The sequence below is a fragment of the Phyllostomus hastatus genome, unplaced genomic scaffold (genome assembly GCF_019186645.2).
Source record: "Phyllostomus hastatus isolate PE091 unplaced genomic scaffold, TTU_PhHast_1.1 phas_contig_81, whole genome shotgun sequence".
Lineage (NCBI taxonomy): Eukaryota > Metazoa > Chordata > Mammalia > Chiroptera > Phyllostomidae > Phyllostomus > Phyllostomus hastatus.
In genome coordinates, this window is record NW_025333962.1 from 2,818,599 (window position 1) to 2,843,157 (window position 24,559).

General features: G+C 47.6%; 1 protein-coding gene across 8 annotated transcripts; it reads right to left on the bottom strand.

Annotated features, from left to right (window-relative positions):
- Positions 1–13,340: 13,340 nt before the first annotated feature.
- Positions 13,341–21,174, bottom strand: ZNF692 (zinc finger protein 692). Of its 8 annotated transcripts, none has more exons than XM_045850494.1 (12): positions 20,678–21,174; positions 20,087–20,273; positions 19,789–19,820; positions 19,174–19,437; positions 18,604–18,652; positions 18,391–18,516; positions 17,875–18,096; positions 17,710–17,787; positions 17,531–17,609; positions 16,169–16,283; positions 13,880–13,979; positions 13,341–13,780 (listed from the first exon to the last, which is right to left on the bottom strand). In XM_045850494.1, exons 2-12 carry the CDS (start codon positions 20,260–20,262, stop codon positions 13,477–13,479), a joined length of 1,545 nt encoding a protein of 514 aa, XP_045706450.1. In that variant the 5' UTR covers positions 20,263–20,273; positions 20,678–21,174; the 3' UTR covers positions 13,341–13,476. The 8 variants fall into 8 exon arrangements, with proteins under 8 accessions (XP_045706450.1, XP_045706451.1, XP_045706449.1 ...); XM_045850495.1 differs by having other exon boundaries at positions 20,747–20,834; XM_045850493.1 differs by lacking the exon at positions 20,678–21,174 and adding an exon at positions 20,395–20,534.
- Positions 21,175–24,559: the final 3,385 nt, after the last annotated feature.

Consider the following 24,559-nt stretch of genomic DNA (forward strand, 5'->3'; position numbering starts at 1 on the left):
CGACCACAACCCAGAAATATGTTTTACCTTGCAACCCAGTATACATGTATGTTTGTAAATATATGTATGAATGTTTCAGGAAAATATCTTAACTCATATTATATGCAAATCATATTAATCTTTTCTTTTTTTAAAAAAATATTTTATTATTTTTAGAGAGGGAAGGGAGGGAGAGAGAGAGAGAGAGAGAAACATCAATGTGCGGTTGCTGGGGGTTATGGCCTGCAACCCAGGAATGTACCCTGGCTGGGAATCGAACCTGGGACACTTTGGTTCCCAGCCCGCACTCAATTCACTGAGCTACGCCAGCCAGGTAATCTTTTCTATACTACATTTTTAATGCTGCTGGAGATCTAGTCTGTTGATTTCTTGACCCACTCACAGTTTTGATATAGAGAGATTCGATCAGATCACTGGGGAAGAGTAGGGAAGGGCTATAGGAAAAGGTGAGGCAATGATAAACAGTCTAGGATAGGATTGGTTGAGAAGTTGAATGCCTCCAGAGCACATGGAATTATGGGTGAGAAAATTTGAAGTAAAAGAAGGACTCTCGGACTCTTGAAGGAGCTGGTTCTCTCAGGCTCTCTTTTCTTGAGGATGCCTGGATGATCATGTTGCGGCTGCCTGCATTTCCCAACAGGCAGTATTTTGGATGGGAAGGAACTCCGGGCACAACCTTGGATCTAGCCAGCCTGGCATAGGGTGGCAGGGTTATTATTATTCTTTGAGTGTTCTAGAGGGGATGAACTCTGAGGCCAAAGCCTGCCTTTTTTCCAAAATTGTGTAGCTTTTGTATCTTATATCATTTTAGCTTGTAAACTAACCCTGCAGAAATAAGATAATTAAAAAACAACAGGGGGAAATGATAGGAGAACTCAGGTGTTAAAAAGTTTCACCTTAGTTGAAGGGATTAAGCGATTAAAGCTGTAACTAAAGAGTTAAAGATTTTAGCCTTGATTGGTTTAAGTGACTAATTCTTTTGGAAAGCTGTTATTAAAAAATTGTAGCCTTTGAGTAAAGACTCCTTTTCCTTTATCACCAAACACTGGCCTCTGGAATTTTGTCTAGAGGGTGGCAGTTGGACCCCACTTGCTGTTCAGTAACACTTTGAAAACCCTGTCCTAAATGCCAGTGCTTCCCAGGCCATGGCACCAGCCTCTGGCAATCTTCTGCAGCCTGCTTTCTCTAGCCCTTGCTTAACTACAGGGCTCCACCCCCTACCCAAGGATACTGTCCCTTTCTTGGAACTCTGTCTCCACCTAGATTCCCCACAGATCATATTCTGAGATCCAGCAACTTTTCAGACCATTGTCCCAGGCTTGCCTTTCACTCACTGGGTGCAAATCTGATTTTATCCCCTCTCCAAACCCTGCTTCTTCTATATTTACTTGGTTGATGATTCTACCATCCACCTGTTTACCATAGGGAGAAACCTAGAAGACATCCTAAATGAGTCCCCATCTTCACTCTGCATCACATTAAATACCTCAGAGAGACCCCTCCTCTCTGTCTCATTGTCACAGCCTCAGCTTAGACCCTCCTCATCTCCACTGTAGATAATGTACCTCAGGAGTCTTCTGAATCTATTCTGTCCAATAGAACTTTCAGCAATGATGGGAATGTATATGCACCATCAAGACCTTAAAATGTGGCTAGTGCAACTGTAAAGCTAAAATTTTAGTTGAGGTGTAAATAGCCACATGTGTTTAGTGACAAATGTATTGGACAGCACAAGTCTACATGATCTCCCCACCACAAGTTTACCCTCTTCTTAAACTGAAAAAGTCAGTGTTCATGTCTCCTGGAATCACCAGAACCAATGAGTAGAAAAAAGGATTGAATCTTTATGGGCACTTTATTCAGAAGCCAGTGATCTGAGAAGATGGCAGGTTATGCACCCTAAGCCATCTCAACATCTCATCTCAAGTCAACCTTTTGATAAGGAGAAGAAAGGGGTAGGTAAGGGGTTTGGGAAAAAGTGAATCGGGTAAGAGTTTCAGTGCAGTGGTGAATTTTCCTAGTATTTCTTTATTTACTGATCAATAGTTCTTTATCTTGTCACTGACTTATTTCCCTGGAAAATAATGGCTCAGATATCATCTCAACCACTTGCAGACTTGCAGACCCCCTGGGGCACAAAGTTTGACTTGCTTGTGGGCCTCCTGGAGTCACAGAGTTCTCATATTCTAGTTCCTGAAACAACAGCTTTCTACATGCATTAATCACTTAAGCCTATTAACTATAAGTAAAGCTAAAATCTTTGACGAGTGAGTGCCCCTATCACACAGGTGGCAAACACAAGGCCCACGTGCCAAATTCAGCACTCCACCTTGTTTTATCTGGCCCGGCACCTTGTTCCTACCTGGCAGCAGCGCCAAGCTCTCACTTAACTGTTAAGGAGTAGTTACATTTATACGGCCCTAAAATTACATTCGGCCCTTTGAAGGCAACCATGAGGCTGATGTGGCCCCTGGTGAAAATGAGTTTGACACCCCTGCCCTATCACTTCCAGTCCCTGGCACAAATAAACAACCAACAAACCCCTATTGACTAAGCTAATGAATGAAATATAAAAATATGAAAGCCATATAAAGACATTAGTAATGACATTAATTATTAAGTAGTATCACAAGTTGAATATCTCTCAGTGAAATAAAATATTCTCATAAATTTTTTGTTTTTTAATTTCTTCATCCAAATATTTTAAATTTCCTTCATCTTTAAAAACTACTTTCATTAGTTTGTTTTTTTCTACCAATAGGAACTACCTTTTTATGTTCTTTCATTTTTCCTACCATTTCTCAAGTATTTGATAAATATCACCATCAAATGCTAATTAAACATATTAGTTGATTAATGTATGGTGACAGAAAGTAGATCAGTGGTTGCTTAGGGGAAAGGAGGGAGGGATTTCAAAGTGGCACAGAGAAACTTACGGGCAGTGGGTGTATTCTCTATTTTGATTGTAGTGAAGATTTTATTTGTATATACATATCTCAGAACTTTTGAAATTGTACATTTAAATGTGTGAAGAGCCTGTTTTATACGTCAATAATGCTATTTTTAATAAAAAAAACCTGTTCAAAAATTTGCTCCCAGAAATATATATCAAATCTGCTAATAAATGTTAATCAAAGGGAGGGTTTATATTACTAAAATCCCTGAATTATTTCTGCCCTTGTTAAATCTTCTGGGTTTTCCAGAAGTAAATTATTTTTCCAAGTTGTTCATCTCATTTAATAATAAGAACAGCAAACACTCAGTGCAGTGTTTACCAGTGGTTTATATCTACTCATTTGATCCTCAGGACAATCAACCAAGGTATATTGTACCTCCACTTTACAACTGAGGAAATGGAGAAACTAAAGATTAAATAACTTCCCCAAGGTCATACTGCTGGTAAGTGGTGGCACTAGTCTTTGAACTCAATCCATGCCCTTAGGCACGATAATATACTCCCTCAAGCTTTATGAAGAAAAGCATTTAAGGTTATTTAAAATATTTTAAACAATGCATTATATGTTAAGTTTGAATGCATTTACTTAAATTGTAAATGCTCCGATCTGTGAAAATAACCAAAATCAAAATATTTTCTAAAGATGCTACAAGTTTGCATGTGATACTAGTGTTATGGGAGAAACTCAGTTCTTCTTGCTGACACAGCAAAGAATTATAGATAGCAACTCTATTAACATGCAAGCAGGGTTTATGGGTGATATGTTTTCACAGAAGAGAATGGGCCTTGCCAAAGTGGGGTGAAAGGCATAGGTTCAGGACAGGGCAAGAGCAAGAGTGGCAAGAGTATCAGGTCCTTTGTTCTGAGGCTCCTATAGTCGGTGCAATGGGGGTGAAGGAGTTACATACTGGTTGATGGGTAAAGGTGCTGCCTGCTTCCCCTGGGGGTAAGTGACTACCCAAGAGACGCCCACACAAACCAAATGCTGGTATGCATGGGGGTCTGTTAGCTTGAATCCTTATCTTGCTCCAGGCCACATTTGTTCATCCCATTGTAAAACAGACACGTGACAGGAGGCACTAATTAAAATTGAGGCCATTACCCAAAGTCCTTTATGGGCTCTTTCTTTAAGCACTTGGGATCTGCTGGTAAGATAGACAGTGACCAGAGGTTGGAAATTAACCACAGTTGTTTTATGGGCTTTCCCTTTGGGCACTGTGGACTCCCTACCCTGCTAGACCTTGGGATGAATACATAGTTTCAAAGGCTTTCTTTCCGGATAGTGGAAACATACATACAATTTCAAGGGCTTCTCTCTTCCTGTGCTAGCATGGGGTTTCTTATGATGTTGGAACACATGGCATTATTACTGAACCAGACTGCTGAGTTAGTGGGTGAGAAATGTCTCTTCCTCCTCCCTGCCTTGGTTTGCTATCTAGCCTACCTAGCACTAGTATTACTTATATTATTGCTCTTAGCCTTTGGTTTCAATCATAAAAATTGATTTTTTTTCCTTAGGTTGTATTTTACTTTGATCTTGATTTTCCTTTGAAGGTTCTGTTTCATAATTTTTAAGTGCATTTTATTGATTATGCTATTACTGTTCATTTTTTCCTCTTCTTTCTCCTCCTCTGCCCTGCACCATCCCTCCCTCTAGCATTCCCCCTGTCCTTAGTGCATGTCCATGGGTTGTACATATAAGTTATTTGGCTTCTCCACTTCCTATAGTATTCTTAACCTCCCCCTATTTTGTGCCTACCTATTCTGCTTCTTATTCTGTGAACCTTTTCCCCTATTCTCCTGCCTCCCTCTCCCCACTGATAACCCTCCATGTAATGTCCATTTCTGTGATTCTGTTCCTGTTCTAGTTGTTTGCTTAGTTCATTTTTGTTTTGTTTTGTAGGTTTAGTTGTTGATAGTTGTGAGTTTGTTGTCATTTTACTGTTCATACTTTTGACCATCATCTTTTTCTTAGATAAGTCCCTTTAACATTTCATATAATAAGGGCTTGGTGATGATGAACTCCTTTAACTTGACCTTATCTGGGAAGCACTTTATCTGCCCCTCCATTCTAAATGATAATTTTGCTGGATAGAGTAATCTTGGATGTGGGTTCTTGCCTTTCATGACTTGGAATACTTCTGTCCAGCCCCTTCTTGCCTGTAAGGTTTCTTTTGAGAAATCAGCTGGTAGGCTTATGGGAATTCCTTTATAGGTAACTCTCTCCTTTCCTCTTGCTGCTTTTAAGATTCTCTCCTTAGCTTTAATCTTGAGTAACTTAACTGTGATGTGCCTTGGTGTGCTCCTCTTTGGTTCCAACTTCTTTGGGACTCTCTGGGCTTCCTGGACTTCCTGGAAGTCTATTTCCTTCACCAGATTGGGGAAGTTTTCCTTCATTATTTGTTCAAATAAGTTTAGTTCTTCCTTGTTCTCTTCTCCTGCTGGCACCCCTATGTTTCAGATGTTGGAACGTTTAAAGTTGTCCCAGAGGTTCCTAAGCCTCTCCTTATTTTTTTACATTCTCTTTTCTTCATTCTGTTCCAGTTGGATGTTTATTTCTTTCTTTTGTTCCAAATTGTTTATTTGTGTCCTGGTTTCCTTCCCTTCACTGTTGGTTCCCTGTATATTTTTCATTATTTCAGTTTGTGTAGTCTTCATTTCTTCCTTCATTCTGTGACCAAACTCATTCATTCCTGTGAGCATCCTGATTACCAGTGTTTTGAATTGCATCTGCATCGGATAGATTGTCTATCTCCTTGTTGCTTAGTTCTTCTGGAGTGTCGATCTGTTCTTTCATTTGGGCTGTATTTCTTTGTCTTGGCATACCTATTATATGGAAAGGGGCAGAACCTTAGGTATTCTCCAGGGTGGGGTAACCCACTTCACTGTGGCTGTGGTGCTGTCTGTGGGGGAGGGGTCAGAGAGGGAACAATGCTGCTTGCTCAGCTCGCACACCACTTTCCATCACGTCCCTGATTTCCCACAAGCGAATTATGCCCTTTCAGGTGATGATTCCCAGGTGGGTGGGGTTGTGTATGTTCTAGGATCCTGTGGGCCTCTCCAACAGATTTTCCTGAGACTTAAAATTAATAAAAATCCTTATTGCTTAAAAAAAGTAAAATCTACAATTCAGGATTTCATTAGGTTTATGTCTTTTTTCCTGTTATTATTTCAGATTGTTAGACTTGACTTTTCTGTACTTGGGACATTGTATCCGATGACATCTGTGGAGTCATTTGGAGAAGCACTGGAAGCTACCGTTTTTATTGTATGTGTCAGTGATTTTCAACTGGTGCGCTGCGAGAGCTTTTAAAACATGCAATACCTTACTATTTAGTCAGAGACACTGACCTCTTTTCCCTTAGGTTGTTGAATAAAAAAATGACAACAGCCAACATGATAGCCATCTGGTGTGAATGAATCAAAATCATACCTAATTTTTTTGTCAGCTAGGCAAAGAATATATTTTTTGGTGTGCTGAAGAATTTGAATGGTTAGTTTATGTAGGCCATGAGAAGAAAAAGGCTGAAAATTGCTGGAATATGGGACTGAAACTGGAATGCTTGGAGAACGAAAACTCTATTTGGTCATTAACTTGTGGGGAGCCCTGCTGGCAGGGCTGAGGTGAAGGTTACATGAGGTAACAGGTTTCCTCTGGCCTCACTGTAAGAAGTCTCATTACTATATTGTTTTGGGTAGGTGGCAGCACCTGTGGGAACACATGTCCATGGCCCAGGGATTGGGGATGGCGAGTAATGCGAGCACCAGGGGGTGCAGCCTACTGCAATGGAGGTGGTGCATTTGGCTCAGTGCAGTTTCCTCTCAGGTGGACAAAAGAGAAGCAGGGATTGGTTAAGCCTGGAAGGTAGATGGGGCCTTGGCTTGGGAGGCAAGTGGTACCTGAATGTCCCTCTGTTCCCTGTTAGCCCTGCCTCTTGCCAGAATAAACTAGCAGTTCTACCTCTTTGCTGTAATTTAATTTAGAATGTCTCAGAATTTTCCATTTGTCAGAGTCACTTAGGTCTGTCCAGAAAGTATCCAGCCGGGCACCATAAAAATAGAGGTATTTATTAAAGATGATACGAGAAACATTGTACATAGGACAATGATGCCTCAGTCCCCTTCAGAGTAGGCACCTTGAGACCTGACACCATTCTCCTAATCGCCATCAACTGTCCTATTGTATTTTCCTGAATCTCATTAATGATCTGAAATCTCTTCCCTTAAAAAGGTGATTTTAGTTTTGGGAAAAGCCAGAATTCTCAGGACACCAAATCAGGGCTGTGGTTGGGCTGTGTCACCTGGGTGACTTGATGTTTTGCCAAAAAAACTGTGCATGTGATGTGATGCATGAGCAGATGCATTGTCATGAGCTGCCGATCATCAGTTGCCTATAGCTGCAGCCTTCTGAATCATCCAAATAGTTTCCTTAGAGTAATGTTCAAGCTTAATGCAAAATTTTATGCAGATTCATTGTTCTAATCACTCAGTCATTTTGAATGCAACAGCCACACAATACACAAGCTCACTCAACAGTGTCTACCACACCCCCACTGACTAGTACAATGAAATCATTGCTTACGCATGTGCATTCCAGACCACTCTCCTTGGCTGCCAGATTACATCAATTTTTACACAAACTGTTCTCGTTATATTAACAATGGCTGGACTTTTTCCAAACAGACCCAGTGTCCTAATGATGTTAACAGTTGGGAGATTAGCAGTGAGGGACACTGCGTGGGTCACAACCTGGTCTCCTAGATGGCAGCACAGATGTCTGTTTTTGCAGGTGGACCCTCTGGAGGGGTAGCCAGGGCCCAGAGTCTTGGGAGATTAGAGGAATGACCCACTTCTTTAGTTACTGAGGTTGTAAGGGTTAGGGCAGTCAGTGACATCTTCCTGGCCAAACCTCCCAGGGACTGTAGCTGGGCCAACCTCCCTTTGTATATTGTCCCAGAGTGTGGAAAGGCCATTTAGGCAAGCATTATCCAATAAAAAAATAATCTAAGCCACATTTGTAACTTTCATTTTTCTATTTTTAAAATTTTACTTTTGACTTAATCTTTATTGTATTTTTTTCTATTACCATTTAGTACCCTTGTACCCTCCCCCCAGCAATCGCCATCATTTTTCTTAAAAACATGTGAAATTTAATAATATATTTCATTTAACCTAGTGTGTCACAAATATTATTTCAACAGATAATTAACAATGAACATTTTACTGAGATATTTTGCATTCTATTTCTGTACTAAGTCTTTGAAATCAGGAGTGTGCTTGAGCCTTACAGCGTATCTTAGTTTGAACCTTTCAAGTGCCCAGTTGCCACAGGTGGCTCCTGGCTGCATCAGTGGGCAACACAGTTGGGGCAGCCCTCAGCCCCAGCTCCTGCATCCCAGACCCCGTTTCTCCAAGTCTGGGTTCCCAATGGAGGAATTGCAGGCGGCCTCTTTCCTCTTCACCCCACCCAGAAGTGTGGGCCAGGCACAACAGATAACTGGGGAAGAAAATCTTCATATTGTCTCAGAAGGACTAAGCTGTCTCACAGCAGATTGTTAGTACATGTACTGACTCCTAATTCTTGCACTCTGGATTGGTAATGTGTGATCACTGAAATATGTTGAGATGCCTGCACATCTATCAAGAAATGAAAATAAAGTGTTATCTAAAATTCAGAGTTTATCTTCAATCTCTGAATGTTAACTTTCCCATTAGCTTATTTTACTCTTTAGTATCTTTTTATTAGTTATGTGTTCAGTGTTTCTAAGTATTTGTAAATTTGTAACATTTGTAAATACTCCAGACCGCCCCTGCCCAAAGAGTGGGTGGGGGGTAGTAAGAGTGTCATATATGAAACAGCGTAGCAGAATATTGATAGATGCTGAGGGTGGTTGAGTGATTGGTGATACTGTTCTTGTTTTACTGAAAAAGTCCACTAAAAATTTCCCTCCTTTAGGAAATATTTCCCACTCTTCCCCCTCTCTGCTTCTCTTCCCTCTGCTCAGTTTAAACCCACGTTGTCGCTCTTACTTCCGCCCTGTAGGGCACAGCACATCCTGTTCTAGAGACACCAGAAGAGAACTCCATAGACCCCTTGGGCACAGTGCAGAGAAGGAGAAGCTCCAGGGCCCACTCCTCCAGGTTTGTGGCTTTTGAAGCTTTTTCAATTGGCCTTGTTCCCATCTGGAAGGGTTAGACTGTATGTACAGGGTGTTTTAACCAGAGTTCTGGGTATCTGAGTTCACATAAGCTACTAAGAAAATGAGTTCTGACTATTTGTTTTCTCTCCCTGATCTGTTGGGTGACATGGCCTATAACTGATAGGGACTATACCTAATTTCCAGTGTCCCCCTGAACTGAGCTGGGTATAGATTTGGGGGCCTTGAGGGAGGCAGTCATTGGTGAGGCCAGCCAGGTGAGAACACATAGCCTGGAGGGCACAGAAGCTGCTGTGCATGAAGGCTGACCCTGCTCCCAGGCAGCTGCCTGGACTGATTTATTAGGGTTTGGAGATACCATTTGAGATAAAGAATAGCAGAACAGATTTTTGTCCCCATAAAGGAGCTTCCTTATTACTCCAGATTCTCAGACCTCTGGAGCTGAGGCAGTGAGGTTAGTCTTCAGAAAGTTTGCAAACAACCTGGAAACCCTTAGAATTAGAAAGGATGCTCCTTCCTTTTCCCCAGCCTTCCTTAAAAGTGTAAAAAGCACCCCATGGGTAATGCCATCAACTTTTGATAATATTCTTTGTGTATTTTTCATGCTCTTCTTTTACCCTTTTCCTGGGTCTGGAGTTGCTTTCTCAAGGCTAGGCCAGGGAACTTCAGGTTGTGTACTGCTGTGGAGTGATTCAGTCACTGTGCAGAGCCATGGAGCAATATCTAGGGGCCTGTCAGAAGGGAAGATACTCCCATACCAGGCCCCTAGCCCTTCTGAGGCTTAGCTCAGGTTGCTGCTGTTGGGTGTTTATGCTTCCAGCCTAGGCCTGGTTGGAGTCATATCAGTGACTCAGGAAACCTGGGTCTCAGAGAAAGGTGTTGCTGTGGTCCAGACCCAGGACCTTTCTCATTGCCCCTATTGTTTCCAAAAAACATCTTCAGGCTGACCCCTGGTCTAGGCCAGAGCTCAGGCTGGGCACTCCCCTGACCCAAGCCCCTCCTGCCCTTCCTGATGGCACAAGGATTCCCTCTCCCCACATTTTCAGGACTCCAATGGCTTTGCCTTGTTTTAGAGATTGAAATTGAGGGATGATGTTGCTGAGGGCAATACAGGCAACTGGGAATCTGCTCACTCTTCCATCCACCAGGTTAGTGCTGTTGTGGTGGTTGGTGGGGCTCAGTGACCTACGCTCTATGGGGTGAACCTGGCTGCAGCCCACCTCCAAACCAGCCACAGCACCTTCCCAGGAGAGAAGGAACCCTGAAATCCACAGGCTGGTTACTCAGGCCTTAAGAACACTGAAAATAACTCATGGCTTGAGTCTGGACCCTGCAGCTTGAATGCCTAGCTTCCCTGCCCACCCAGCCCTCTGCAGGTCTGCTGCATCAGAGGAGGTGGTGGGCAAGCTGTACACAGGTGGTGAGTGTGGCAAGAGCTTCCACTAGTTTGGTGCCGCTGCCGCTACCTGCACTGTGGCCAACGCTGTGCCGGGGCTGCAGAGCTTCAGGTGTGTCCATGCATCCATGCTGGCTAGACGCTCTGTATCTGCAATAAGGGTGACCAGAGTTTCTGCGACAGCAGCCTCTTCCATGTGCACTGCATCAGCAGCCTGCCTTTGTTGCCCCTGTAGTGCCTCTGGCTGCCCCTTCCACACTGGCTGCTCTGGCTCTGCTGTTGCACCTGTGATGGGAGCATATACCTGAGCAGGTCTTCCACTAGAGCTTGCTGCATTTCCACCAGGCACAGGTGCACCTGTGGGAAGTGCCCACGCATGCTCCCTACCAGAGCATAGTGGGGGGGGTGGGGGAGGGTCTCGTCTGCAGCAACGCAGGTCTGTAGAGCCACACACAGCATCCACGAGGCCTGAAGCTCGTGACCCCACCCCCCAGGAGTCATGCTGTCCGAACATACCCTTGTGTCATGAGTAGAGCTTCTGCAAGAGCTCCATGCTAATGAGACACCTGCAAAGGCATTCGGGCAAGAAGCCCTGCAGGTGCTCCAAGTATGACAAGGGCTTCTTAGAGAGTGCCACGTTGGTGCACCTGAAACACACACACACCAGGGAGAAACCCCACATATTCGGTGACTGTGTGTGTTGCTTCAGTGAGAGCTCCACACAGGCACAGCCACCAGGGCGTGCAGCAGCACACCTGTGCCATGTGCTGCAAGGGCTTTGGTCACTGCTCTGACCTTGATGCACAAGCGCTTGCACAGTTGAAAGGACCTTTCCATGACCCTAGTGTGGCTGCAACTTCAGTGACTGCTCGGACCTTATCAAGCACCAGCGCATGCACATGGGCAAGAAGCCCTACTACTGTGAGTTGTGTAGCAAGCACTTCATGAGCGTGTTCAACCTCAGTGTGCACCAGCACAACCACACGGGCCACAAGCCCCACAAGTGCCCCTAGTGTGGCAAGGCCTTCAGCATGGGCTCCAAGCTAGTGCTGCACTGCAAGAGGCACTTGAGCCAGCTGAAAGCACAATGTGTTGAGTGTGGCAAATGTTCTAGCCACAACCACTGGCTGTCACAGCATCAGCAGGCCCACACAAACTCACGCTGCTTTTGCCACCACCCAACACCACAGCTGTGGCCCTCACCTTTGCTGCCCAAGTAGGACAGCAACAGCAGGGACTTTTTGCTTTCCAGCTGAAGGAGCCTTGCTGAGAGACTTCCCTGGACTGTGCTAGGTGCCAGTGACAAAACAGTGTCTGTCACAGGGATGGTGGGCCAACTCACAAGGTTGGGTCTGTACAAAGACAGCACTGTCTGTTACCTTTACACATCTCAGGAGGTAGAGGTAGCCCTTTCTCTGGCCTCCTGCCATGACCCTACATCTACTTCCTTGTCAGCCCTTCTCCTGTACTCAGTCCTGTTCCTCTGCTGGGGTGGGGAAGGGAGGGGTAATTGGTGTAGTCAGGTCAAGCCCCAAGACCCACATGCTTGGGAGAGGCTAGGGATGGGTGTCCCACAGTCCCTGTGCTTCCAGTGTTTTTTTTTTCTGCAGTCTTCCCACTAGGGTTGTTTTCTTTGTCCCATCTTCTTCCAGCCTAAGTTCCCTCTACCTCTCCTGCCTGGGTACTTGAAAAAAATTTGGTTTTAGAAAGGGAGAGACAGAAACACTGATGTGTTGTTCCACTTATCTATGCATACATTGGGTGATTCTAGTATGTGCCCTGACCACATACTGAATCCTCAACCTTGGTGTATTGGGACAAAGCTCTAACCAACTGAGCTGCCTGACCAGGTCCCTGCCTGGGTACTTTTGATGTCGTGCCTCTCCAGGTATTGATCACAGATGTGGCTCTGGTCTTATCCTACCTGCCCTTTTCTGCCTCATGGGTCTACTTAGCTGTTTGCCTTTCATTGCTTTCTCCGAGTTTCTGAGACTGGAAATTTGCAGGCAGAAATGGTAGAGAGGCTTGTTTTGCTTCACTGAAGCATGTCTGTACACCAGAAGCACGCAGCCTGCTGCCTTGGAGAGATGGCTGAAACTTGTGAAGATGGGTAGGAGCCTTCAGCATGGCTACTCACCTGTCCCAGGGGACAGACTTAATGGTATCCAGTGCCTGTTAGGACAATATTCTCCAGTCAGGTAGGGAACATTAGTTCTGGGAGCCTGGGTTCTCAAAGTCTGGAACTGCTAAGTAGAACACCTGAAACAAGCTCAGAGCTCCACAGAAGCAACAGGGCAGGGTGGAAACTTCCTGAGCCAGCAGTTTACTGTCACGGCTGGTGAAATAAAAGGTGTCTGGGTTCTGGATGCCAAGAGCCCCCTATTATGAAACCTGGGGTCACCGTCTGCAGACTTGAGGAGTGACCAGAGAACCAGGCCCATCCCAAGTTCCCAAGGCTACTCAGCAATGGTGCATACAGCCCTGATTTTGCGCTGGAAGGTGAAAATCTTTGGGTCTGCACATTTGCTTCTCCAGGTTAATGGACAGGATGTGGACCAGGGTCACATACCTGAGTAACTCGTCATCCATACCTCTGGAATGACCCAGTGCTCCCCCTACTCTCAAGGCTTGCCCTGCTCCAGTGCAAGAGTGGGTGTAATGCTCCACAGGAAAAGGCAGCAGAGCCCAAGCAAATTGGGACAGCTGGGTCCTTGAGGTATAGGCCTACAGAGAAGTACAGGGCTCATATCTGTGCTACACATCTAGCAGAGTGCTACGAAGGGATTAGGATTCCTGTGCCTCAGGTGTGAAAACACTCTGCCCAAACATGTCCATGTAAAACACTGGGTTTATTCTCTCTCGAAGGAAGACTACTGTAGTCTGGCTGTGCTGGAATCCAGTCCTGCCCTTCTTCCCTAGTTCCCAGGGACCAGGTGTCTGGCCTTTCTCCTCTTCATTCCCTGTGGTCACTGCTTAGGAAGCAGGGTCAGAGCCTGCAGAACCCGAGGGGGCCTGCACTCATCCCTGGACCCCAGGAGTGTAGGGGCAGAGATGCTAGGACAGGGCTCCACCTGGTCAAGTTGCTCTGATGTGGCCAGGAGCACAGCAGGATGGCTTTTACTGCAGTGAGCTGCAACGCTGTCTGGTTTCTCAAAGCGCTTGCCACAGACCTTGCAGGGGAAGCGCAGGGTGGCTGCTGTCTCTGCGTGCTTGCGCCGGTGCCAGTTCAGGGAGGCCTTCTGGCGGCAAGTGAACCCACAGATTTCACACCTGAGCCAGGTCCAGCAGAGAGAAGTTAGGGGCCTTAGCCCAGTTGCCTAAGTGTCCTCCTGCCAGCCCCCTCCTCCAACCCCCAACCCCCACACTCACTGCAGTGGTTTCTCTCCAGTGTGGATGCGCTGATGGATGACCAGGTTGCTGCTGGTGCGGAAAGACCGGGCGCAGAATTCACAGATGTAGTCCCGAGTGTCTGTGGGGGCATGGGGACACCCCAGCATCCATCCCCAGGTTGTGGCCCCTTCTTGGCCCATGCACCAGCCCCCACAGGAGTACTGTCCCTTTTAGCCTGCACATCACATCCACCCTGGCCATCAACAGTGCCTTGTGACTTGGCAGCAATCTGCTTTTTTTTTTTCTGGAATCTGCCCTCCCTGCCACCTTCAAGTTGCTGAAGGTGGCCCTCAGACCTCTGTATATACTGCCATAAGATCACACACACACACACACACACACACACTCTAGCAGCCTTTGCCCCCATCACACCCCTGTGCTCCATGTAATACTGGCTCTAGGTCTTCTCACCAGCCACTTCTGCTGTCAGTTTGCTTCCTGCTTGGCCAGCACTCACATCTCTTGTTTCCTGACCTTCACTGACCTGGCCCCCAACCATTCTTAACAACCACTCCCAAGGCATGCCCCATCACCACAATTTCAACCATTTGAGTTCCAGCCAGAGAACTGGCTACAATACTCTACCTTATCCCACTATGATATTCCCATGACTCCAGGCTGCCAGTCCAGAGCCCAGTGCTTTCCCACCGCCCCCTGCCCCTCCTTGCCCAATGCTGTTTCTAGGATGGCTGTGTAGCCTTCCTTCATTCACACCAACTCACTAGTCCCTTTCTCCCTCAGCTGTACCTGTTAGGTTAAGACCAATGGAGGATAAACATTACCCCTGGCCTGCTCCAGGCTTGCACAGGAGGGACAGAAACACCTCTCCCCCAGCCTCCCCTCTCATCCACCAGAAGACTCAAGGGCTCATGAGTGCCTCTGCACTTCACCAGTGAGCTTAAGTTCCCCTCTCTGGAGTCCACTTCCTCTCCAGCAGCCCCACTCAGCACTGAACTCATTTTTGAAAGTCACCAAGAGTGACTTTCCCCAGAGGATACTCATATCCTGCCCCCTATCCACCTCATATGTAGCTACCGCCCACTCCTCTGCAGCTGCCCTCCAACTGAGCCTGAGACACCCCCTCACCAACCAGAGGTTGCCCACCCTAGTCAGCAAGTCTCTCCTCTCTGGGCGATCAGTCCCACCTCTGTGCAGCAAGCTTGTAGCCCTCTTAACTAAGGCCCCAACTCTCTGCTTGTATTCCCAGCAAAACCCAAACTGTCTCCACTTCCTTAGCTTCATCCTGCCTGGAACCCACTCCATTCTGGCTGTCATCTCTCTTGTCATGCACCATCTGGTCAGTGACAGCTTCCCACCACCACGTTTGTTGGCCTGTCCTTAGCCTCTTACTTAGTCCTGTGGCACAGGCATAACTCCCTTCCCCTTTCCAGCACTGTGTCCACTTGGTCCTTAGACACCAGTTTCCTCACCTGCTTTCTGGAACCTCCATGTGCTTGGGACAAAGATATTTCCCCCCACCCTTTCCCCTGAACTCCAGATTCACATCTTCTAGAATACCTAATTAGCATGTCCCAAATAAAATGTCTCCTTCCTGAAGTGCATGTCCCCGTCTCAAAAAACCATATAACCTTCTACCCAGTTCAGACTGGAGGCATCCAAATCACTCCCAACTCCTCCCTGCTCATCCCTCTGGTGGCTAATTTGTCCTTCCCATGGCAGCCCTTCTGGTTTTACTGTCATGCTCTCAGCAGCCTCCAGACCGACATCACTGTACATTGCACGTCCCTGAAGTACCCTCCTTCACACGAAAGACACAGCTCTCCTTTCAAAGTCAGCTGTTTTCTTTTACTGCTCCAGATCCTGAGATAAGGCCCATCTCATTTAGCCAGGAGGTAAGCCATCTTCATGGTAGTCTTGGGACCCCCACTGCCTATCTGTCCTCTCTTCCTTCCCACGTGCTGCCCATAGAGGTGGGCAGTCTCCATTTTTCCCTTCACTGAGGTCTTTGCTCAAAGAACCTCCCTTTCTACAAGAGCAACTCCTCCTCCATGTTCTCCTTGCTTCCCTGCTTTCACACATCTTCCACGCTCTACTTGAGTGGACATCTTGCGAGGTGAGGACTGCCTGCTTTGTTCACTGAGGTGTCCCAGAACCTATTGTCTCAGGCAGGTATATGCCCAACACACTGGGAAGTGCATGAAAGTCACCTATAGAGGATGTGATGGGTGCTGCAGATAGGTGACCAGCCCCACAGAGGGAAGTGAAGGGACCCACAGGGGAAGGTGGGGAGGCATTCCCTCCACTGACCACTGTGCAGCTTCACATGCTCCTTCAGGTGTTTCTTGAAGTTGAAGGACTTTCCGCAGGCTGGCTCTGGGCAGGAGAAGGACTTCTGGTGGATGTGCTGGTACTTCTTGTGGTGCTACGGAAGGAAGGGGGTACTCTCCTGAGGGAGATCCTAGAGCTGACTCAGCAGGCAGGCTCCTCTGTCGGCCCTAAACCATCACCGCCAGGTCCTATCAGCTACACGTGATTATCTCCACCCGACCCCACCCTGACCACAAAATGCCCTCATCCTACTGTACCCTTGATTTGTACGATCTCATTTCCTTGCCATCACCTTGGCTTGCAAAGCCCAGTTCCCTAACTATGAATGTGCTGTCTGCAGGGGATAGGACACCTTGTGGTGGGCATGATCATCTTCTTCCCTATCCATATTGAAGTACATCATCACCCAGATGGCCTACTTTTTAGTAACAGATCACTCCAGATATATATTATATGGTTTTCTCCAACATCTGCGTTGGATATACACATGCACTCTTAACCCGGAACATTCTTAAGAGCAGTGTGTTTTTCAGCCTTGACTCTCTGAGTACTTCTAAGATATAGTTCTCTTCTTATGTGACCCAGGTTCACACCCTGCCTCATTAAATCACGTGGGTTTCCCCCTCCAAAATCCCACTTTCCGTAGTTAAATTGCTGCTAAGGGTGCTTCATCCCCTCCTTGAACAGCTCGGGTGTATCCGACCAGCCCTGCTGAAAGTCTGAAGCCCCAGCTTTGCTGCCTCGTGGGGATTATCTCCTTCTACTCCATCCTGGTATGCCCTAGACTCACCAGCCCTGGGTGGGCCCTCCTCAGCCCTCAGACCTGCCCTGAGGGCTCTGGCTGAGTGTGGGGGTGGGCCCTGCTCTTTCTGTGCCTCGAACTTCTCCTGCAGTGAAGATGGGGACAAGACTCAGGGATCCCCAATATTATTAATACACTCAAGCTGAGGAGCGGACAGTGCTTAACCTTCTGTATGTTGGTTTCCTCATTTGCAAAGTGGCAACGGTATCAGCGCCTACTCCCTTGAGTGTGGTGAAGATCAATGAGTCAAATGATTACAATAGCCGCCATTACCCAGAAAACCTGAGGATGCCACCATCATTTCCTATGATCCCCAGAGGCCATGAAACAAGTAGTAGTGGGCAGTGGTTGTGCGTCCAAGGTTGGATTTTCTGCTTTCCTACCAGTTACTTGGTTTAGTGATTATTAACTGCAGGTGAGCTTTGCACACCACCCCAACCCTTTTCTTCCATATTCCCCCAAATACCAGGCTCCTTCCCCTCAGCTTCTCCTCCACTTGAAGCCACACAGAACCCAACCTGTGCCTCTCACATCCTCACATTCAAATATTGCCGGTTGGAGAAGATCCTTTCACAGCCAGGGAAGTCACAAGGCAGCAGCTCCTTTTTGGCAGCTTTCCTGTAGGTGAGAATAGGGAGAAGTAAGAAGACTCCTGAAGGCTCTCCTCAGCCTCCCTCCCTCCTCTTAACCCCTCCCAGAGTCCCTCCCTCAATCTTACCGAATTCTCTTGGGGCCGATCTGTGCATGGTCCTTGTCCCAGGCTACAACCAGAGAAGACTGGGCCTGACTCCCAGGGCTATGAGCAGCAAAGAAGGAGCAGAGGGCCTCGAAGGAGGGCCATGGCCCAGGATACCCCTGCCCTCTGTCTCAGCTGTCAGGTTACCTGGCCATGGGCTCAGATTGCTGGGCCACTTGAGGGGTTCGATTGAGCTCCAGCTCTACCCCACCTTCCACAGGCAGAGAAGCTCCAGGACTCACTGCAGGTGCTGATGAGGGTGGTCCAGCCAGAGAAGTAGGGGCAGCTGCAGGGTCCAGGGCTATCTCTGCCTCCTTAAGTGCATGGGTAACAGGGGAAGGAAGGAGTCTGGGGCCATCTGGCTCACAGCTGAAACAATGAAGAGGTGGACATTATCTCCCTGGGCCCTCAGTTATCACCAGCCCCTAAATCACAAAGATCCCAAACTCAGAACCACCTTACCCAGGCGTCCACTCACATCTGTGTTCAGACTTCATTCTCCCACAGAGCCTAACTTCACCCTTGCCCACCCAATTCCAATTCTCCAGTTCTTTCTGCCTTCCCCACCAAAAGTCCTTTCCTCAAGTTTGCAAAGCTCTGCATCTCTGGCCTGCTGCCCTTGCCCTTCTGTTATGATCAGTGTTTCCCTCAGCCCCAACTTGCTTGTCTGAGGAAGAGCTATAGGTCCATGGGCTGGCATCACTGAGCATCTCCTCTTCACTCTCATCTGCATCACCCCCCTCGTCTTCTCCTGGGGGCAGAAAGAAGTCTGGTGGGGGTTGCATTCCCCTGCAGAAGCAAAGAAGGCAAGCCTGTGGTTCTGATCCTTCACCACCATTGTTCACTGGTCTAGTCTGTCTTTCCTCCCAACCTCACCTGAGCACCCTCGCCTCCTGAGTCCTCTTCTCATGCTCAGATTCCAAACCTGTTGGCACAGGTAGGGTCAAAGTGGAACAAACTTTGGGCTGGAGAGATGAGAGCAGGTGGACTCTAAGGTCTGAATTCATGGGAGGACTCTTAGGAAGGAGGAGGAAGGGGCAAAGACTACTACAGTGGGAAAGGGTGTTTTATTTTAAATGATACATTCAAATGGTTAAAAAAAATTACAAGTATAAAAAAGTACAATATGCAAAGTCTCCTTTCCAATGCTGCCTGCCAGTAGCCTACCTCTTCTCAACAGGCAACCTGGTTCCAACTCACCCTCCCAGAGATATTTCATTCATTCCAAAGTACTTTCTCTCCTTATTTTCCCACCAAAATACATACTATGCATCCTATTCTGTATTTTTCTTTTTATTCCTAAAATATATATTTCAGGATATATTCCCTTGACAGTATAGTTTTTTCACTGAGAAAGGTTCAGTTTTAAAGAATAGGGTTTTGAGCTCTAAGGATGAAAACCCTTTTTCCTTCCTATTTTCTACAACTCTTCTTTCCCGGGCCTACCTGTAGGCTCCTGCCCACCCCTGGCCTCTGGGCACCAGGTTCTCTGGGAAGTACTTGGGAGGAGGGCTGGCTTGGACTCCGCTGGAGGTGTGGGGCCTGAAGAGGGGCCCCAGGAGAAGGTGTGGCCTGCTGAGCACTCCCACACAAGTCCACCATCTCGGCCCCCAGGCCCCCTCAGCCCAGGCACCAGGCTGCACTCTTGACTGTGGGCATGAGATAGGAGAACCAGATACTGCAGACCTTTGGGGGGCAAAGGCTTGGGACCTAAAAGGGTGAAAGTGACAGTCAGGGCAAGCTAGATTACCCACTACTCTCACCCTTGAGAGCCATACCCAGACAGCCTTGTCTCCCAACACCCCTGGGCAACTCTGATCCTGAGTCCAGTTTACCATTCTTCAGAGTCTTGACCCTCAGGTCCTGAGCAACTCCTCCCTTCCCCGCAGGCTGCTGCCATCTAACTGCCTTGGGCTCCCAAACTCCTCTCCTTTTCTGGCTCCGGGTTCCCTCTGATCCAACCCCTTTACCGAGGGCGTTTCTGGGTCACATCAATCGCTGCTGCCCCTCTTCCCTCTGTGGCTCCTGAGCCCCTTCCCCCCTGAGCCGTTGCCTACCCACCTGCACAGAGCACACAGCCTGAAGAAGTATACCTGCCAGAGGGACAACAGACAGGTTAGGTCGCGCCCCGGCCGGACAAGTGCTTCCAACTATAGGCACTCACAGTTATGGGGCAAGTCCTATCAGGACCCCCTTATTCGCTGGGCGCCAAGAGAGGTGCGGCACGACCCTGGCAGGCCGCAAATCTCACAGGCTATACTGCTGAAGTGAGAAATGGGCCAGTAGAAAGGAGCACTGGGCCGGCACTTTGGGTGGGGGGCGCTGGGTAACCCATCCCCACCCCTGGTCCGGCCCTAACCGATCAAGCAGGAACTTGGCGAGCTGCGAGTGCAGGGAGAATCCCAGCCGCTCCTTGAGGAGGCACCACTGTTCCATGTGGCCGCCCAGGCGTATGCGACACTTGCTGCGGCGCGCGTCCAGCTGCCGCCGCTTCTCCCGCCGCCTGTGGGACGCGTCTGCCGTGGAGGCAGCCATGGGCTAGGGGCCTGCGGGATAAAGGATGCGCGTGAGCAGGCCTGTCTCGCCGGACCGCCCCTGCAGCCTCAGCGGGGCGATGGGCAGGACCAAAACGTCCCTGTAGCACTCGCCGCGGACGATGGGAGGTACCCGGCCACCGAGGGGCGGTAGCGGCTGGCTGGGGCAAGAGTCTTCCTTGGGGATTTCCTCCCGGGCGGGAAACGGGGTGAGGAACAACTTCAACTGCAAGGATGCGTCATCCACGCTGCGGGCGTTCTGCATAGCTGGGTCGCCTTGGCCGTAGCCGGACCGGAGGTCTGCAGGGCGCCCCAACCTGGTCTCGGGCCACAGCAGGTAATGAGTGCAAGGCGGGAACCGATCACTGCAAAGGCCGCCCACAGACTGCCCCAACGACTGCCCGGCTCGGCCTTACCTGCGCCCCGGGGGAGGGGGGGGGTGCCGCCACGCCCAGCGGAGAGAGGCCGGGGAAGACGGGGCCCACCTTCCGTGCGCCGCCGTTTCTCCTTTAAGAGCAACCTGTCCCGTCGGCGTCGTGGGTCTCGGCCGGAACTGGGCCCAGCGCGAGAGGAAGAAACCTGGGAGAGGGCGGAGCTGTGGGGCGCGCCTGCGCACTGCCGCATTGCGTAGCGCCTGCTGGGATCTGTGGCCCGCACAAATTGAGCGCGGTGCGGTGCGGTTCTAAGAGTAGCAGTAGTTGGGCCTCCGTCACTTTGTCACTTTCGTGGCGCGTGCCTGGTGACCAGAGGCTTGAGGAAACGGTGCGCTGACCCAGCCCTCCAGTGTGCCGAGATGTGCTGCCTCCCCATTTTTACTTATCCTTCGATTCTGACTCCCCCGTTGACATCAACGAGCCCGTGCTGCAGAATCAACTGCCTTCAAAACCAACTAGAGCCTTCTCTGCACCCCAAGGCCGCTGCCTGCCATAGCACACTCACTTTGTGGATCAAGGGTCTCCGGAAAGTTGCGTAGATTCGCTACGGGTTTTTCTTCACTTGCCAGTCTTTCTGCAATAGACCAAAGGAGCTTTCCTTGCCACCAGGCCACTGGAATGTGCTTCTCAAGGCCACGTGTGGTGACCACGTTGCCAAATGCAGTGGTCAGTTCTCTACCTCTCCACCCTTAGAGCAGCATGTGATGATGTAGATCTTTCCCTCTACAACCCACCGCCTTCGCTTATGTGGCTACATACCCTCCTGCCATTCTCCCTTCTGTTTGGTTCCTCCTTTCCTTTGTTGGACCTCCTCTACTGTCCCACTGAAACATAGATTGTCTCCTGATTCAGGCCTTGGACCAAGGCTTCTCTCTTCTTGGGCTATAGACTTGGCCCCATGGCTTTAAATACAGCTAATAACTCACAGATTTACATTTCCAACCTAGCCTTCCTTAGCTCCATAATCATATCAAATTGACACTCTACAGGTAACTGAATTATGAATTTAGCAGTGATACATGCTACTTGATATTTCTCAAACACAACTATTAATAATTTTTCCTCCCCCTCTTCTATCTCAGTAATGTTGCCATTGGCCACGCACTTGCACAGAACAAAAACTTGGGAATCATCCTGGGCTCTTCTATGATATCAATACCGTATATACATCAGCTAGTGCTATGGATACTATCTCCAAAAACTGATCTTGAATCCAGTCACTTCTGGCCCTTTCTGCTGCTAAAAATCCTACTCCAAGCCATCCATATGTGGCTATTTTTTGTGGTTGCTGTTATCACCACAAACTTGGTGGCTGAAAACAGAAAATTAGTTTTTCACAGTTCTAGAGGCCAGAAATTTTAGTATCAGATGTTCATGTGAGGGAAATCCTTCTTTTCTTGTGGCCAGCCTTCCCTGACTTGTGGCCACATTACTGAATCGTTGTTTCCCTGGTCATATTCTAACAGTGAGGAATTGTAATCCACCCACCATTCTTTTGACATTGTTTCTGTCAATGCTGACATTGATTAATATGTAGCTTATAGATAAACAGCATGTTTGTATAAAAATAGTAGGAACTAACTTTAAAAGATACAGATTCCAACCTTCATTCATCTGAGAGATTTGCTGACCTTCAACTACAGAGCGGGGATGACATAAAACCAAGATGATGACAACCAAGATGACACACACTAGATCATTGCTTGACCAATTTTGAGGTCCTTATTGGAATGGACTGTTCTGGCCTGCATGTGGAGAACTTTTTAACCACCTCCCCTTGATCTCTTTGTTCTGTTTTCCCTCTCCCTTCTTATAAACACCTCTTCCTGCACTGATATGTGAGGATGGACAAGAGGTCCCCATCTTCTCAGAATGCTGATATCTGAATAAACCACTTCCCTTTTCACCAGCACCTGTCTCATGAGTTTGGCTTTTGTTGTGGTAGGCAGGTGGACCTGCATTCAATTACAATATTGCCTCCTTCTCTTTTCTCTGTATCAAATCTCATTTGCTTCTCTTTTATAAGGATACTTATGATGACATTTAGGACCTGCCTGGATAATCCAAATAATCTCCCCATCTCAGTATATTAAAACAATCACATCTGAAAAGTATTTGCTAGATAAAGTAATATTCACAGGCTCCAGGGATTATGAGATAAGTATCTTTTTCCAGACCACTTTTTATTGTTGTACAGTTACAGTTGTCTCCATTTATTCCTCCATTGCTCTCCCCCACCCCCTCCAACCCCCACTCCCCAAAAAGTCTCTACCCCATTGTCCTTGACTGTGGGTCCTCTAACATGATCCTTGACTTGATCCATCCTCCTCTTTACCCCATTATTCCCCCCTCCCTCCCCTCTGGTCACTATTAGTGTGTTCTTTATTCCCATGTCTCCAGGCTGTTTTGCTTGTTTGTTTGTTTTGTTGATTATGTTCCACTTATAGGTGAGATCATATAGTATTTGTCTTTTACTGCCTGGCTTATTTCATTTAGTACAATATTCTCCAGTTCCATCCATGTTTGTGGAGGATACTGGCTAGCAGTATCCATCCCTGCTGCTGATGCTCATCGAAACATGAGAAAAACATACACAGGGACAACCGAGTCCTGTGGGGAAATAGGGACAAAATGGCCACTCTCTAGTGGAGAGTGCCTCCAGCCCCCACCTGAGTAGGCTTTTATTAAAAATACAGACACAGTTTGTGGATTCCAGTCTGGCAGGGAAGATCAAAAGGAATAGGTAGTTTTCAGAGGATTTGACAGAACTCCTGCTGGGATTCTGGGCAGAGTTTGGGGTTTTGTCACTTAAAAGACTACAGGACCTAAAAGGCTAGTCTCGTTTCCTGCCCGTGCCTTCATATTCTAATTCAATAGCATCCTCCAGCAAGCAGATTTCACAGGATCTTGCATATTCTATGTCCCAGGCCTGATTACCTTGGGGATCCACCGACTCTAGTCTGGACTGCACTGCCACTGTTACGTCCACAGGCCTGAGTTGGGCAGAGGAGACAAAGGCAGCCAGGAGACTTGGATTTCTCACAACTGAGAACAAGAACTCAGGCTTTGACAAAGCTGAGGGGGCAGGTGTAGATGTTGATTACCTCTTCATTTCCACAGCCCCGAGTCTCTTCCCTGAGGCCTCCTTGTGATCATGCCTGTCTTAGATTATCTTACCCCCCCCATGGGAAATCTTAGATTATCCCTCCCCGCCATGGGAAATCTTACCTGTCATTGGCTAACTGATCAAGCATAGAAGGCCAGGCACAGAACAGGCAGTGTTCATGCCAGGGAAATAAGTTTTGTCTCAGTGGCTCCTGGTTCAGAGGTCTCTTACTCAGCCTAAGTCACAGGGGGTTACAGCTTCCTGAGACCAGGCAGGGCAGGCCACAACACATGTTGTTGCAAAGTGTAGGAGTTCCTTCTTTTTCCCTGCTGTGTAGTATTCCATTCTGTAAATGAACCACAGTTTTTTGATCTACTCATTTACTGCTGGGCACTTAGGCTGTGCCAGCACTTGGCTATTGTGAGTAATACTGCTATGAATATAAGGGTGCATAGGTTTCTTTGAATTGGTGCTTTGGAATTCTTTATTTTTTTAAATATATGTTATTGATTATGCTATTACAGTTGTCCCATTTCCACCCCCCTTCACTCCCCTCCACCCTGCATACCCTCTCCCACCCACATTCCCCCCCTTTAGTTTTCATGTCCATGTGTCATAAGTTCTTGGCTTCTACATTGCCTATACTATTCTTACCCTCCTCCTGTCTATTTTCTACCTACCATCTATGCTACTTATTTTCTGTACCTTTTCCCCCGCTCTGCTCCTCCCACTTCCCCATTGATAATCCTCCATGTGTT